The sequence below is a fragment of the Protopterus annectens genome, chromosome 4.part0 (genome assembly GCF_019279795.1).
Source record: "Protopterus annectens isolate FY-2018-M chromosome 4.part0, PAN1.0, whole genome shotgun sequence".
Classification (NCBI taxonomy): domain Eukaryota; kingdom Metazoa; phylum Chordata; order Ceratodontiformes; family Protopteridae; genus Protopterus; species Protopterus annectens.
In genome coordinates this window covers 710,299,508-710,317,681 of record NC_056733.1, presented here as the reverse complement: position 1 = coordinate 710,317,681, position 18,174 = coordinate 710,299,508, and the positions used below count along the sequence as shown (strand labels likewise).

The following is an 18,174-nucleotide window of genomic DNA, read 5'->3' as shown; positions in this document are numbered from 1 at the left end:
TGAATGTAGCATTGGGAGCGCTAGCCGCCATGTTGATTCTAGCTCGTGGCTGCCGACCATTCTCGCCGTCCGACATGTCCGCCTCCACGCCACTTGGCCACTGTGACGGTCTTCAGCAAGAGGTCAGCACTCCCAGGCACAGCCACACAGCACTTCTGACACCATGTCGTATTCTTTTACCTTAGAAAGAAGACGCGGGACAACTGTGTGCAGTTGGTACCAACTCCAAACTTTATTGACCGGCCAACATACCTTACAATACACAACAACTTCCTGTCTCACGCCAAGGCCATGCACTTTCCCCCGCCCCCAAAGAGCACTAGCTAAGGCAAGACAACACAGTCCATTGAATACACCTCATCTCATGATCACAAAATTCTTAACTTACTGTTCATAGGTAGTTACTAGGAATGCAGTCAAAGAGATCACTGAGGAGACTAGCCCAACTTCCTCAAGCCATCTCTAAGTCACTTGCTCAAGATCACACAGTAGGCAATGGAAGGTGGAAAGATTCAAACACTGGACCCTTGACACTGTAAGTTTTCGTAGCTAGATAATACTCTTTCACTGTAACACATCAGTCCTTATATACTTATCCATCCTTCCTAAAATTCCCATCACCAGATTTCACAAAAGAAAATGTAAAATTAGCACTTTCCTCTTTTAAGATAACGTGCATAAAGCTAATGAGTTTGCCTGCGATGTTTTATTTCTGTAAATCAGAAAGGTTAAGTAAACACAACTCCTTAGGTTTAGGGCTGATTTGAGCAAGACAGCACAAGAGAAATACCTGAAAATCTGAAAATAATTAAGTATTTGTTAAACTAGTTAATAATAAAGTCATGTTCAGAAATAATAAAAATTGAATAAAACCATCCCCATTTCATCACATTCTAAGTGACACAAGCATAACCAGCTGAATTTCACACAGTAGTGATACTCTGTTGTTGAATATTTTATCTAAGAAGACTAAATTTACCTAGATATTGTTTCCAAGATTACAGTGTAGCAAAGAGGTTCACCTTCTGACTTGAAAGTTCAGGTTAAATGCTGCTATTTAAGGGACAGTGGCTTGGTTATCCGGTCAGTCTAGGTGTTTTTGAAAGTTCAGGTTAAATGCTCCTATTTAAGGGACAGTGGCTTGGTTATCCGGTCAGTCTAGGTGTTTTTGAAAGTTCAGGTTAAATGCTCCTATTTAAGGGGCAGTGGTTGGTTATCCGGTCAGTCTATGTATTTTGCTCCATATTGTCCCCACTGTGTTGGCATTTATTCAAAAATCCAATGTCACAATTCCCTTTTATGAAAAGAAAGAGAGCCAGTAACTCCAAAAATGCTGACAAAACTAATATAATTATTTCAGTATGATCCGTTTTAGGTAAAATCAGTTAGATAAACTATGTTGCAACAAACAGGTGTAGCAAATATATATGTACTGGGCTTCAAAAAATAAGATGCAGGACTACACACAGCTTCCACCAGTAAGGGAACACTGCCCCAATATTGGTAAACCAGACACACTCCAACAAACAGAAAAGATGGGGGACGTGTAAGCAGGGATACGTAAGTGTGCAACACCAGGAGTTGCTGCTGCACAGAGGGGCTTCACAGTGAATATACCCAACAATATGAATATGTATATTATTATGTTAATTAATTACATTTTGTAGGCATTTTTAGTCCAACATAAGCTGAAGCAGAGGTGTAAGAAGAACTCTGTAGGCTGTAAAGCTCAACTGAAACTCCTCAAATCATACAATGTAACAGGAGTGAAGAGGATAATAAAAAAGTTATAGATGAGCAGAGCGGTGACAAAAAAACAGAAGCGGATGGTAGCTATCCATGGGAACTAGAACATAGGTAGAAACAGAATTATGTTGATAGATCAACAAAGTCATTCAGTGAGTGCTAATCCTGCAAAACCATGCCATTGTAAACACATTCAGTGAAAATTGTAGATTGTATTTTTTTTTTTTTGTAAAGGAAGTCCCCTGTATCCCTGTGTGGAGGGATACCTCTTCCCCCACACACACATCCCAGACATATATATATATATATATATATATATATATATATATATATATATATATATATATATATATATATATATATATATATATATATAAACCCACTCCAAAGTCACATAGCACTAGAGAAAAGAGAAATGCCCCTCAGTAAACGTTGTTATAGAAATCCGACTTTGCAGCATTGGCACCCACTAAAAAAAGGCTCACTTTACTGACACGCACATGACAGAAAGGAAGGACACCACCTGAAGAAGTCAAGACAGACAGATAACCAGAAGCAAGCAAAGAATAACAGTCTGCAAGCACCTGTCATTTTATGGTTTGAGTACAGCAAACCAGAGATACTCAGGTAAACATTTAATTCTTAAAACCAGCCGTATCACAAACATCCTCCAGCTAAACACTCTATAAGCATGACTAGTGCAGCTTTTTAAACCAAACCACCAGTTTATATTGGATGCCAAATTCTGACCAAATCTTACCAACCAATTAGGAGTAAATAAAGTCTTTCAAAAAGCTATAGACTCCAAAACACAATTATAACTCTTACACGGAGGCTGCAGTTAAACGGAGTGATGTCAGCATGCTTTGCATATTCATGAGAGCATGCTGAATCACACCTAAGTCTAACATGGTCCGTGTAAGACAGTAGGGGGCATGTCCGTAGGCCGAGCCCTGCAAGCGGACACGCCCCCAGAAGTGTAAAAGTGCCCAAAGTAAACACCCACAACAGAGTCCATGAAATGTGAATAAACACAACACAACACATGCCCCCACAGACTATGAACATAAAATATATATAAATGAACATGTTATATATTCTTTTAAATTGTAAAGATGTTTAACCGTGAGTGCGCTCGTTTGCGTGCCCGTAGCGCAGCTACAGTTAGCAGTCAGTGGGAAAGCATATAAGAACTAAATATGCAAAATAAGCCAGGAAGCAATAGCGTAGTGGTAGAGATGTTGGCTGAAAAGCAGGCATTCATGGTTCGAGCCCACACAACACCAATTTTTTTTTTGCAAAATAAGCAGGAAACAAGTCCCTGACAAATATGTACACATAAAACCACAAGTTATGTAAAATGTAATGAAATAGCCCATTTATGTTGAAGACATGTGAGGTAACAAAAGAAGAAAAAATGCCAGATATGCCCATAGCTGAGCTACAGTTTAACAGAGTGAGTGCATGTGCCCGTAGATGAGCAGTGGTTTAACTGGTGCAAAATGAGTGCCCGTAGCTGAGCAGTGGTTTAACACGCTAAATCTATGTGCCCCTAACTGAGCTGAGTGTAATATGCATGCCGATAGCCAAATGAGGCTTAAAGCAGCGTACCCCGTTTGCGCGGAGCTGCGCACCGCGCAAACAAGCTAACCGACGGGCAACGTTGAGCAAGCCGTATCAAAACTGCCTTTACACAGACACACCCCTCAGCATGTCTAGACAGTCATGAAAAATAAAAAGCAGTGGCCAGGTTCGAACCCAGGATACTATACACCATAGTCAAGGTACAGAACCACTAAGCCATGACAGCAGTACCTGTAAATGCAATAATAGCTAATATATAGGAATGAATACAAACTAGAGCATGACAATGCAGGTTTACTGAAGTTGATACAATTCCAAAATGGCCAATCACACATATGTGCAGGTAAAACGGACTATATAAGCCCCATAGGCGGGAATACACAGCATAAACGATTGTAGAACTGACCTGCAGGCAGAATGACAGGAGTAGGAGAGGGTAGTCGCTTTCGAGCACAGAGGTGGGGTGTTGAGGAGTCCAGGTACATGGTCTGGCTCCTAGTCCATAATCATGAGGCCCAACTCATGCAGGGCCAGTTCCTCTGGGGAGCATACAGGGCTGAGGCGTGGTACCGGTTGGCTCATGATCTCATCAGTGCCACAGGGATTCCAAGGACTGGTGAGCAGGTCCGTCACCACCATGCGGACCTGAAGAGACGCAAGCAGGACCAACTGAACCTTTGGATCCAGGAGGCCCAGCAAACATCCAACGCCCCACTACTGAGTAAGTAACATTTAATTATGTATGTAAGAAATTAAACTAGCTGATATTATGGAGATGTGTATTCCAATATTACTTCATTTATATTACAGCTGCAGGTGTCCGTTCTGCGAACCGCAGAGCCTATGGCGATAGGCTGGTGCGGTTGCGCCACCAGGCAGGTCAGTAATCCACTACCAGTAACTGTAAAGAAATATAAAAGTATGACAGTCAGCAAAAAGAGTGCAGTGTAGTCAGTAAGGAATAAAATCTGCAAGTAACAGTGTGAAAGTGTATGCAAGTATTGCTTGATTACAAAAGTGTGTTCCAGCCTGTAAGTTTAACCTAAACATGAAACTGTCCGACATGTATTCTGAAATAAAAATGCCCTGCCTGTAAGAAAATAGTACACAACCTGCAGCAGGCTGAAAAGTATAGCTGCAGAAGATGATGAAATCACATGTGTGAAATATATCCCTGTGGAAATACTGAAACATGACAGAAGTGAGACTGCTGGAAAGGATTGTAATAACTACTGGTAAAACATGTCAATAAAGCCTAGAAGTACCATCCTGAATAGTAAAATGAAAGCAAGTGAGAGAGTGTGAGAAAGTGTCATGAATCCAGCAATACAGTAGTAATAACCCCTGAATAAAGTATACTGCAGTCAAGACAGAATGAAATGCATGTGAGATTCAAAACCAAACAGCAAAATCTGTTCAAAGTCTTGCTGCATCTGGAATGTGTATCCCAAAATCAGGATATGTTGCTCTCAGTCTGCAATATGCAGATAGGATGTTTGTCTGATATACCAAACATCCACACTTGTCTACAGCTATATAAAGCAAATGTAGCAGGATGATGTAGCTGAACAAAGCTAGATATGAATGTGTATGAAGAACCATAAAATGTATATTGATGTTGCAGTAACAGTCCTATCACCAAGTTGAAATAGTTATCATATAGGAAACTGTAGTTAGAACAGTAGTGTGTATATAACTGTAGCTATTAGAAATGTACAGCATATGTATTGTTATTCGAAGGTGTTAATATTACTTTCTTCACCCAACCCTATAACCACATATAACCCATTCCACATGAAAATGGTATGTGCAATCACAATTAACACCCCTGGATGTTTGTCCTGTTGGGTCATATATATTTGCATGTCTGTTGATGCATCTGCCCTGTTCATACATCCACACCTGATGGCCTGTTGCCATCAATTAACCCTGCATGTTGTTGGACTGTGTATTTCTGTTCAAATTATGCATGTGTTATGCACACTGTTCAATGGTGTGAATATCTGGGTGTTTGGTTAATGGGAATACTAATGCATGCTGTTATAACTAATTGTGAATGGTATTATATGTCACTAACCCAAACGGTCATGACATAATGCAAAACATAGTACGACAGGGAAGGCGGGTTCCAGCGGACCCACCTCTCCCACCTCAGCTGGCAAGTGCACCTGGCACTAGTGCCGAGTCTAGACCCTCCTCCGGTGGCCCTGTGCCACCTGCGGGTGGAAGCGCTGCAGGGGATGGGGCTCGCCCCCCCTCTGCAAGTGCGGCCATAGGAGAACCACCACTCACCCTCCGTAGCATCCGGACTGTGGTGCGTAGGGAGATTCGGGACTCTGTTCTCGAGCCCCTACGCCAGCTCGAGGCACGGGTGGTGCAACTAATGGGCATGCCTGTTGCCCCGCCTACACAGCCCCCAGCACAGCCCCGTCCTGGGCAGTGAAGGAACAGTGGCAACTGCCTATGGGTGGGGATATCAGTTCCACTGTTGCCATCTGTGGGTTCATGGGCTCTGGATAGCCATAACTCCATCCCCGTCAATTGTGTAACCCCCCCACACATGTCATACACCGCCCCTGTATGCGTCTTGTTTGTCTTGTCTGTTTACCTACCCAACCTACCTCCCCAGCTGTACCGACTTCCTTCACCTGACATACCACTCTCACCTGAAAAAAAGGGCACTCTGTACCCACAAAAAAATTACGCCCCATACATAGCTGCCCATTCCGCACACATGTCTACTGGACATGGAACCTATCAATTACAATTGGCTGTACAACAAGTATTATTGTTGTCCTGACACCTCTCTCAGGGGTGGAAGGTTTCAAATGTCACACCAAATTACATACATATGCACAGCTGTTGCTGATGAAGAAATGGGCAGCTATGGACCTTACCTACATCCCTCCTGCACATCACAAGCTTGTTTCCCTACTGTCGTACCCTCTTTGTGACCCCTTTTTCACCACTTTCCTGTCTCCCCATTTTCTTTTCTTTCAAAGAAAGTAGCGCGGGTGTGCGCAAGCGTAAGCACGTTTAAGCGGTTGTAATTGGGTGTGCGCTTGTGTGCGCGGAGCTAACCGCCAGTGCGCATGCGTGAGCTCCGCACAAACCAGCGCTAACCCGGTTACAACTGCTTAAAAGTGCCTTAGTCACTTTGATTGACAGGTCCTGCACTCAGTTGAAAAGCAAAATAAAATCCCACTGTGAGTCCCGAACCCAGGACCTTGGAAACAGTAGTCTGCATGACTTACCACTAAGCCATGACTCTTATACAAGAACATTCTGCTAAAATAAATATATCATGTAATAGTAGGAATGAATGTAAAGGGAATATAGATGTGTAGTACACAAAGCATGCCATTTAGAATTACTATAATAATACTTCCATAATAGTAGTGTGTGAACAGAAACATCTATGCTAGTTGGAAGCTAGTAGGTAACAATGTCACTATAGCACTATAGCACCTTGCAAGCCACACACATACTCACAGCAGGATAAGCACTGCCCATATCCCACAACCTCTTACAGGAACACATCTGGACCAAGTAATAAAATATGTGGAGCAAAGGCCCAAAACCAGGGACACATTACAAATAATGTTACAACAAACGCAGACAGTTCAGAGAGTAACAGGGTCTGCACTTTGTGGGATGTTTGGAAGGGTATGCAGTCTGAAACTTGAATGTTTGTCACCATATTCTGACTTGAGCCCAGAGTGACTTGCCAGAAAAAGGTGTGCATGAGATATTGACCAAAATATGAGGCAGAAATGTGGACAACCTGCAAATATCTGTACCCATGATGGGTCTGACACCACCATATTTGAATAGTTAAGAGCCTAGACATAGCAACAGTGAATGACTTACAGGGATGCCCCACAGACCCCATGTGAACTGTACAAACAGTAGGCAGAAAGGTGTAACACATGCAATGGTAACTATGGAGTCCTGAAAGTATTCATCACTTGCATGGCAGAAAAAGTGTAGTAATACATATGCTCATGCTAACCCACAGTCACAACTGCAGCATACCAGACATTTTAATGGGTGTACCCCACTGATATGTACCAATCCATGAGGCACATAACAGATGAACCTGAAAGTCTCTGGGGCCTGCTCAGCAGCATACTCAAATACCCTAAAAGATGTCAAGGCTCACATCATGGCCAGACCACACTGCATGCTGTAACACCCTAGCAGATATAGCAAGCATTCCAAGGTGTGAATGTACATGGAAAATAGGAAAGCTACAGCAGCACACTAGAGTCAAGACACCTAGCAGGCATACAAGTAGTGACTGTAAATGGCAACTATTGAAGCCTTAGCAACAAAGTGCAAGCAAAAGTGAAAGGAAAGCACACACACACACACACACACACACACACACACATTAACAGTAGTAGTAGTTGTAGGTGTCAGTGTACATACACAGTTATTCATAGGTTCATAGGTTCATACTAGGCTATCTGTCCTAGGGCATTTATAAGCCTAGCCAGAGTATGTTTGGCTTTCACCACCCATTTTAAATTAATTTTGCTATGCCCTTTTTCGAGGTTAGTATACTGTGCCTCTGTCTAACAGTGACACAGAAGTGATACCCGGGGTAAACCTATGATCTCCCATCCACTCATCAAGATTCCTCTTGAAGAGAGTCAATGAGGGACTCTGCCTAACCTGGACTGGGATTTTATTCCATAGTGAAGGGAGCCTCTGGGTTATGAATCTGTCCCTCCAGCATGCCCTATTTATTTCAGTGCTGAGGTTCAAGTCTCTCGAGCGTGTAGCTCGATGGGATTTGGATTTTTTGAGGTGCAGCATGTCCCTTAATTCCGGCTTGGACATGGCCTTATACGTCAGGCACAGGTCACCTCTGAGCAGGCGGTATGCCACTGAGTAGAGCTGGAGTTTCTTTAACCGGGTAGCATATGGCATCTGTTTGAGCCCTTTGATCCTCTTGGTGAGGTACTTTTGAGGTCTTTCCAGTTGCTGCAGGTGTTTGGTAAGGTACATCCCAAAAGGGGCATTGTACTCGATTATGGGCCTGATGAGGGATGAGTAAAGAGGCACGATGACCTCTCCTAATCTAGATGTGAATCCCTTCATGATTAGGTGGGCTATATAAAATGTTTTTCTAACCACTTTGGCCACGTGGTTGTCAAATGAGAGATTGCTATCAACTTGGGTCCCCAGCTCCCTAATGACTTCTTCTGTACTTAATGGATTACCACCTATGTGGCAATTTGTGGGCACTTTGTTTTTGCCAAAGGGGATGACTATACACTTTTTGGCATTTAGCTTGAGGCCATGGCTCTGGCACCAGTTGTCTGTTTCTATGAGGCCCTTTTGGAGGATGCTTGTGTTGGCTGGAGAGTCGATTATGGCGCCCAGTTTGCAGTCATCTGCGAACTTGGTCAGCCACAGTCCTTCCGTGTTGGCCTGTGCCTCCGAAAAATATATACCAAACAAGAGAGGTCCCAGGACTGAGCCTTGTGGGACGCCACTTGTAACTGGCTTGGAGTCTGACATGGCTCCAGCAATTCTAACCATGTGGGTTCTGTCCTTGAGCCAGTTTGCAACCCATCTAGTGACATATGGGTTTATATTTAAGCTGGTGAGCTTATCTATAATGCCTGAGTGGGGTATTGTATCGAAGGCTTTTGCGAGGTCCAGATAGGCTGTGTGGACCACCTTCCCTTCGTCAATGGCCTTGGTGACTGTTTCAAAGAAGTCAACCAGGTTTAAGAGGCAGGATCTGCCCTTAACAAAGCCAAACTGGGTAGGATCCAGTGTCTTTAGGTCCCCAATATCTTTATTTATGAGGTCCATGATGATCCTTTCCATAGCTTTGCAGACCAAGCTAGTCAGGCTTATGGGCGATAGTTTCCAGGGTCCGTTGAGGCACCACCTTTGTGGAGAGGGACCACTGTTGCTGTACGCCACTCTTTGGGTACATATCCTGTAGTAAGGCTGAGATTGAACAGTAGTTTTATGTTTGGGTTTAGCTCTTCTTGGAGTTCATGTAGGACGCAGCCTGGGACACCGTCTGGTCCCATTGATGCTGTGTTTTTGCTTTGGAGAGGGCAGCTCTCACCTGAGCATCTGAGATGTCAGGGGCAGCAATCTGCTGGGATAGATATTTGCCCTTTTGGTGGGAGGGGAGAAGTTTGCGCTGAACCTGTCAGCTAGGATGTTGGCAATGTCTGTGGGATCAGTGTATTTTTGTCATTTTGGACTAATTCTGAGCATATCTGGGAATTCCCACCCAGGTTCCTAACATAACTAAAGAAAGCCTTGTGATTATCTTTAGTGTCCTGTGCAATTTTTCACTCAAGCTGGCCTTTGACGATTTTATGAGTGCCCTTAGTTTTTTGCTAATACTGATCAGAGATGCCTTCCTTTTTGGGATTTTGCTCTATCATGTAGTAGCTTCCTCCTTCTATTGTATAGTTTGTTTATGGCTGGGGTCCACCAGACAGGTCGTCTGCCTTTGGAGGATTGGGTCTTGGTTTTATTTGGGATTGCATGATCCATGCATTCCTGAAGGTGTTCATAGAATGCATTTATAAAGGATTCTGCGGTCTGGGCCGTATTTTCCACAGGCCCGGGGGCTTTGAAGGATTCCACCTCGGTTTTGAGGAGTGTGAAATTGGCTTTAGAGTAGTTTTTCACTGTGGTTTTCTGGGCAGGATGTGGGGTCGGGATGTGAATATCCAGTGAGATCAGTTTATGGTCTGATCTTACCAGTGAGGGATACACTTCTGGTCTGGAGCATAGAGTCCCCATGTTGGTGATGATCAGGTCCAGTATGTTTTCCCCTCTTGTGGGAGTGGTAACAAGTTGTTCCATAGCATTTGAGTTTATGAACTCTAGGAACCTTTGGGCAAGGGTGTTGGAGCTAGAGTAATGCTCCCAATCTATGTTTGGGTAGTTGAAGTCGCCCAATATAATGGTGTTCGGAGAGACCTTCATATTTTCCAGTGTTTTCAGGAAGGCCGAGTGGGGTTCCTGGGTTTGGGAGGGTGGTCTGTAGCAGGCTATAAACTGGAAGGCAGTTTTACCCACTGTTAGTTGCACATGGATAGTCTCTGATGCTTGTGCTTTGCCACCAACCTGGAGGTGTGGGTATCTTTGATGAATATCGATACTCCCCTCCTTTGTGGTTCGGTCCAAGTTTTGGGGCGAAAAGCATGGTATGAGGTATAACCTGGTAGTGCTGGGGTGCTCTCGGGAGTCCTGAACCAGGTTTCTGTTACTGCACAGATATCGATGTTCTCCATGCTAAGGAGAGTTTCGAGTGCGTGCATCTTGAGGTTTAGACTTCTAGCGTTGAGTAGCATTACTCTTAGTTTCTTATCCCTTGTGATACCTATGGAGGTGGGTTTGTCTTTGAGCCTTGCCTAAAAAGGCACTATGGGGTAGCAAGAGCCTTTGCCAATATCCGAAAGCCCAGGGGTGACAGGTGCAAGCCGTCCCTAGCAAAGCATCGTGGCTTGTCGTGCATATCATCCCAAGCTGACAGGCATTGGATCCCCTTTGAATGACACCAATACTTAAGCCAATTGTTGAAACTGATCATCTTGTCTTCATATTGTGGCATCATTCTTGGTGAGGGTAAGATGCTACTCAAGGTCAGGGTCATACCAGCCTGGGCTACATGCTCAGAGAGTTAGTACAGGAAACTGCAGAAATGAATGGAGGAATGTTAATCTACAACACACCTGGAAATATGAGAGAGATACCAACCTTTACACTCACAGAACATTGTCCACAGCATAACAGCATGGTCCCTGGCCTTAAAATCTGAAAGGGCTATGCCTATCTCACATACCTTTTTATAGCACTGTTCTGAAATCACAGTGAGAACTGCAATCAGTACACAACTGGCTGCATGCAATTAGCAAATGCTGGCTAACAATTGGTGCAGAGGCCATCACATGGGCATATGCAGATACCTACAAAAGTATGCTGTACTCCCAGTCCACACATGCAATACTTTCATTGCACCCTGAGAAGGACGTGAGAGACAGACAGAGAGAGAGAGAGAGAGAGAGAGACAGAGACAGAGACAGAGACAGAGAAAACTGCAATTAAGCAGACACAAACAAATTGTTCAGCAACAGCTACCTGAAAGCTGACAACAGGGAAGTGGAGCAGCAGGACAGAGAACCAGACGGCAACACAAGCAGCTGTGACAAACACAGGTAATGTAAAGTAATACTATAAAGGTCTACATACTGTGAACCCTCCATATGGGTCATTGGTCTTTATCCATATGTATATGAAGATGTGTAAAGGGCAGGGGACATACAGCAACTATCAGTGAAGGTTGTACATACATTTGTATGTGAGAGCTTGTAGGTTGTAGTGCCATGTACAAAGTAGGTTTCACAGTTATGTATGTTTAGCAGTATGTTAGTGTGTGTATACAGTATGGTAGACAAATATGTTGATATACCTGTCTAACATATGGATACGTATGTATGTCAACATATGTATGTATATATATATACATATATATATATATATATATATATATATATATGTGTATATATATATATATATATATATATATATATATATATATATATATATATATGATATGCATATATGTATACATACATAAAGAGAGAGATGTAGGAATACATAGACAGATGTAGATAGAATATTGTACAAACATATCTATGTAATGCACACATACAGATATAGATATATGTAGATACATATACATAGACAGACTGATCTGACTACCTACAGGTATGACTGTATATGACGACCTGCAACACAGCCTGTCCCACCCTCTGTCCCTCACACCCCTCTGTGCCCCCTCCACATCTACAGCAATATATGTACATCAATATATATATGATTATATGTATAGGGACATATATATATATATATATATATATATATATATATACATATAGATATATCTATATACATATATATATATATATATATATATATATAGAGAGAGAGAGAGAGAGATGTATATAAATTCTGATTGAGGCACATGTGTACAGATGTATTGCAACAGGTGCCTGGTGACAAAGGCATGGTGTGAACACCAGTGTCAAAACCGGAGTACCATACCACATTCCAGATCACCTACACCAGTAACCACCTGATATGTGATTGGCTGCCCACCACTGCATGTGTCAGGGGTGAACAGGGTCATAAATGTGTACAATAGTGGCCCCAATGATATTCACAGTGGCACACTATCCCTGGAATACCTGCACATGGTATGTGTCAGCGGACATGGTGTGTCAGCTATGGACATGTAGGTCGGAGTACCCCTCCACACCACATAATGGATGCCATGGTATGGACCCCACATGACAGCTACAGATATGGAGAAGGACACAGTGACATGTACAACACTGTGACAATGCACTCAAACACATTACCAATGCACAGTGACTGACAACACCACAGAGTACACATATGCTACCCACATAGAGGTTACCACTCCCAGATTTACATATGTAAGTCACACCCATGACAGATGTCCAACAACCATAGTAACACCTCACACCATCCACAACCTAAATGTCTGCTGTGTGTCTCCCGTGCCACTGCAATAGAGTGCACATGTGGAGGTAAGAGTTCCTACCCACAGATAAGACATACCCTGCAATAAACCACACAGTGTTAAGAAGCAAGACTCCCCATGAGTACATGTCACACATACCCCTGCTGAATGTTAGTCAGATAGGTAATATGCCATATGAGTCACCCTGTGTAACTGTGTGACAGCAGCAGGTACCATCACACCACATGTGTCACAATGGTCAGGGTAGCAGAACAGTATGCTGCTGTAGTCCCAGGGGCAATAGCATATTGTATAGTATTGTATTGTAATGTAATGTATTGTGTTGTATTGTATTGGTATGTTGAGGTGCCTCCTGCGTGGAGTGGAACCACTGCTGCTGTGCGCCAGTGTAAAGGTACATATCCTGTAGTCAGGCTAGTGTTACATAGCACTTCTATATGTGTGTTTAGCTCCTGTCAGAGTTTATGTAGCATGCAACTGGGGATACCATCAGGTCCCATTCATGTTGTGTATTCTGCTGTCCTGAGGGTGGCTCTCACCTGGACATTTGTGATGACAGGGAGGTTACAGTCAGCTGGGATAACTATGCCTTATTTTGGGGGATAGGGCGGGGTGACACCTGCACTGAACCTGTCTGCCACAATGTTGTCGATATCTGTGGTGTCAGTGAAATATTTGTTGTTGTGTACTACCTATGGGCATAGAGGATGGATCCTGACCAGGTTGCTAACATAACTGAAGAAGGCCTTCTGGTTATCTGTAGTGTCCCTCTTGATTTCCCTCTCAAAGTTACCCATGGATTTTGTATGATGGAAAATAGATCCTTACTAGTGCTGCTCAGACATGCCCTCCCTTTATGGAATTATGCTCTGTCTTGCAGTAGCTTCCATCTTCTGTAATACAATCTGTCTATGGCTGGGGTCCACCAGACAGGATGCTGTCCCTTTGTGGAGAGTGTCTTGGTCATATATGGGATTGCATGATCCACGCATTCTCAGAGATGTCTGTAGAAAGCAATTGTGTAGGGGTCAGCATTGCGGGTTGTATCTGCCACTGGCCCAGTGGGCTGAAAGGATACCATGTCACTGTTACAAAGTGTAAAGTTTGTATCTGTAATGTTATGCACTATAGTCGTTTGTGCTGGTGGTGGAGGTGGGATATGTATATCCAGGGCAATCAGTGTGTGGTCAGCTCACAGTAGTTGATGATGTAGGCCATACAGTACCTAGATACAAACCCCCAGAGTGAGGAGGTGCTCTTGACCTGAATCAGTGTTCTCACTGCTGGGGTTTGGTAGTATGTCGTATGGAGTGTGCCAGGTACTGTTGCACAGTTGCTGGCTGAGCACTGATACCTGGCCATCTACATGTGTATCCACCAATAGACAGACAGATGCTACATATGTGAGATATGTTGTATCATAACAGTCGAGTAGCATGTGTAGTATGTGTGCCAAATTCTGCTGACATATATTGCTGATACCAGGTTATTTTCTTTCTCAGGTACATGGCACACCCGCGGAATCCCACCTACTCCACAGCTGAGGATGAGGAGATACACCAGAGCCTGGTGTGGGATTATGCAATACTCTTTTCCCGCACCAGCCAGAATCAGCAGGAGAGGGCTGCACTGTGGCAAGACCTTGTCCGTCAGGTAAATGACATAGGCACGCATAATAGGACATATGAGCAGGTACGACATCACTGCAGTGATTTAATCAGACATGTCCGTCAGCGTGCGTCGGATATCCACAGGCAACAGGTCGCCACAGGTGGTGGGGTGGCTACACATCCCCCACTCACCAGACTGGAGGGACTACTCATGAGTGTAGTGGCTCCAGTCCGCCAGCAACAACAACAGCAGCAGACATGCATTATGATGGAGGCTGGAGCCACGCAGCAGCAAGACAGTGAACGTGCAGGTAATATGCCATATGTATAGTTGACTGTTGTGTACACTGGTAGTTAATGCATGTGTGAGGTGTGTCCTTGGTTTGTAGCTGTCACCCTAGTAGTTAATGTGCAAGTGTGATATCCTCAATATTAGCAGCTGACCTGTGAAAGGCGACTGTTGTACTACTGACCTGTATCATACTCAGTAACAATGGCACAGTTGTGCCCACTGACATTAGTTTATTCACGTCTGCAGGACCCTCTGGTATAACAGCAATGCAGCCTATCCATGCTGGTGAGTGTGTATTAACAATTCCTGTAATAGTGTTGATAGTAATAGTACTATTTGGCTCACTTAGTAGTGCTCTTTGTATGCATGTAGGTGTGTCTGTGTCTGTGTGTTGATATCACGCATACTGAGTACTGTACAATTGTGTGAAACTGTGTGCATGTGTGCATGTGTGCATGTGTGCACCTGTGCATGTGTGCACCTGTGCATGTGTGCATGTGTGCACGTGTGCATGTGTGCATGTGTGCATGTGTGCACGTGTGCATGTGCACCTGTGCATGTGAGCATGTGTGCATGTGTGCATGTGTGCATGTGTGCACCTGTACATGTGTGCATGTGTGCACATGTGCACCTGTGCATGTGTGCATGTGTGCACGTGTGCATGTGTGCACGTGTGCATGTGTGCATGTGTGCATGTGTGCACCTGTGCATGTGTGCATGTGTGCACCTGTGCATGTGTGCATGTGTGCATGTGCATGTGTGCATGTACACGTGTGCATGTGTGCATTTGTGCACCTGTGCATGTGTGCATCACTGGTAATGTGTAGATATTGTAAACTGTGTTTCCTGTTTCCCTCCCACAGGTTCTGTTGCTGCTCTGGTGTCATGTAGCAGGGAACCTGAGTCAGGTGCCGTGGGTACTGATAATGATGACATCTGTGTAATGGCACAGGAAAGTATGCCAGGGTCCGCCATTGGTCAGCCGATTGACAGTACACAGCTGTCGACCCCATCAATGCGCACAGTTATCCTGCCAATACACCCTTTGTCACCAATGTCCCTAGGTGATGGACAGCATACAGTGGGCATTGACCAGGGTAATGTGGTATCTGTGGCACATGCCTCCCCACACAGCAGCCATGGGCATGGCCCAGAGATGGTACCACACAGACAGATGTCCAGGGGTTCTCGTGGGAGCATCCATGGGCGTACTGCCCTGTCAGATGTGCCCACAGAGGTCTTACAACCTCAGCTATGTTTCGGGCTGTCATGCAGGCACAGTCACGTATGGAATGGTACACCAGACAGGGTCTGAGGGAGCTGACAGCATGTCGCACAGCCATGACTGACAGTATGCGTGACATTGCGGCTGCCATCCGTGATTTCACCGATGTCATAGACAGACGTTGTGGGGACATATTAGACCGGTTCCACAACTACATGTCCATGAGCCAGGGCGATGGTGGGCGGTTGAGGCGCCGACGTGGCCATATGCCAGCAACAGCAGCAGCTGGCAGTCGTCGCGGATGACAACAGGGCCGCGGCCACCCCCGTAGTGCCAGCAGCAGCCCCAGCAATGCTGGGTCTGTGCTGTCATCAGACCGCCCCAGGAGACCACGTGCACGTGGCTCTGGCCAGGCCCGACAGGGATCTGTGTCCAGTCAACGAACACCTGCTTCTGATGACAGTACCCAGTCTGGGTTGGTACTGGATACAGTCTGTAACACCCCTGCAAGGCACAGGTATCGTGTCCGTGGCCAGAGACACTGATCTGTATGACCTGGCAGGTACAGTCTGTGGCTGTCCACAAACACCAGTATATGGCAGCCATGAGGTGGAACTGTGTGCATCCATACACACATGCGAATTGACAACACCTAGGGCTACCGCATACACGCACACACTGCATCAACATTGCCCCACCTTCTACTGCTGTCCCTCACCAACACACATACACATACATGTCAATAGGTGGTATCGGTGGCTGACTCAGGCATACCAAGTTCACACCCTGTGCATATGATGAAACTGTGCCATCTCCTGCAATCTGTAACAACTGTGCAGGTACAGGTTAACATGTTGCTGATGCACAGGGTGACCACATAGATATGTAGTAATAGTATCATGTTGTTAACAGTACTGTGTGCTGAATTAATTGTGGGTATATCACAGCATGCCTGATGCAGTAAGTGTGTGATTGTCATGTCCTGTTGTCTACACCCATGGTAAGTACCATAGTGTATCATCTGCACATGTTGGCATACTGGTGGTAATGAAGTCAACAGAAGGCTACATACATAGGTAGCACAGTGGATAGGGTAATGAATGTAGTAATACACAATGATGGACATGTAAATTGCAAGTGGCATGTTGCCCACACTGGACTCTGCAATGCAGATGTTTGAGGATGTTGATATGTGTGCAGTACTACACGACTGGTACAGGACACACAGGAGCACCCTAGCACTGCATGCTCACATCTCATACCATGCTAGACAGCCCCAACACACATAACTAACTGTCACAGGAGGGAGAGTCCCCATATATGTCAGGGATACTGTGGTGGCAGGCCAGGTAGCATACATCCTACTAAGTATGGAACCACTGAGTGAAGGCTCAGTGTCTGTTATTTGACATGTGTATTACTGCAGGTATGAGCACATGGGTTTCCATCCAGTTATTGTATATCCTGACAGTACATGGTCTGTACACTTGTGTGCACTGAGACTGGACCCTAGCCATCTGACCCGTGTATTTCCATGTACATGTGCATAGTGCCTGCATATTTGCACTGTTACCTACTGGAACTGGTACAGCTTGTTTGTTGTACAATGGACTACATGCAGCCCTGTTTACTGTAGCTTTGTTTGCATGCATGTTTGCTTACAATTACCCTGGAATACTGATCACACCTGCAATGCATAGTTATAGAGCTTCTGTGGACTCCTAGTGCCATCTGCATAGCTTACTATATGTATGTCCATGTCCCACTTGACAGGATGTCACTGTTTGTCCTGTTCACATGTAGATTGCCTGTGACACAGTGCATATGACTTACCTGGCATGTGTCCACGTGAGCAGTCATATATGCTACTGCTAACTAATCACAGGCACTACACCTTCACATATTCATCTTCTGTTGAACTACCTGCTTTGCTAGGGACGGCCTGCACCTGTCACCCCTGGGCTTTCAGATATTGGCAAAGGCTCTTGCTACCCCCATAGTGCCTATGTTAGGCAACGCTCAAATGACAAACCCACCTTCATAGGTATCACAAGGGATAAGAAACTAAGAGTAATGCTACCCAACGCCAGAAGTCTAAACCTCCAGATGCATGCACCCAAAACACTCCTTGGCATGGAGAACATCGATATCTGTGCAGTAA

At 44.6% G+C, this 18,174-nt stretch overlaps 1 protein-coding gene across 1 annotated transcript in view; it reads right to left on the bottom strand.

The window, feature by feature from the left end:
* Positions 1-706: 706 nt before the first annotated feature.
* Positions 707-18,174, bottom strand: part of LOC122800284 — a 118,289-nt gene continuing 100,821 nt past the window's right edge. Inside the window, exon 5 of the mRNA XM_044069772.1 lies at positions 707-798. Within this exon, the coding sequence (XP_043925707.1) occupies positions 707-798 (92 nt within the window). The remainder of the gene's footprint in view (positions 799-18,174) is intronic.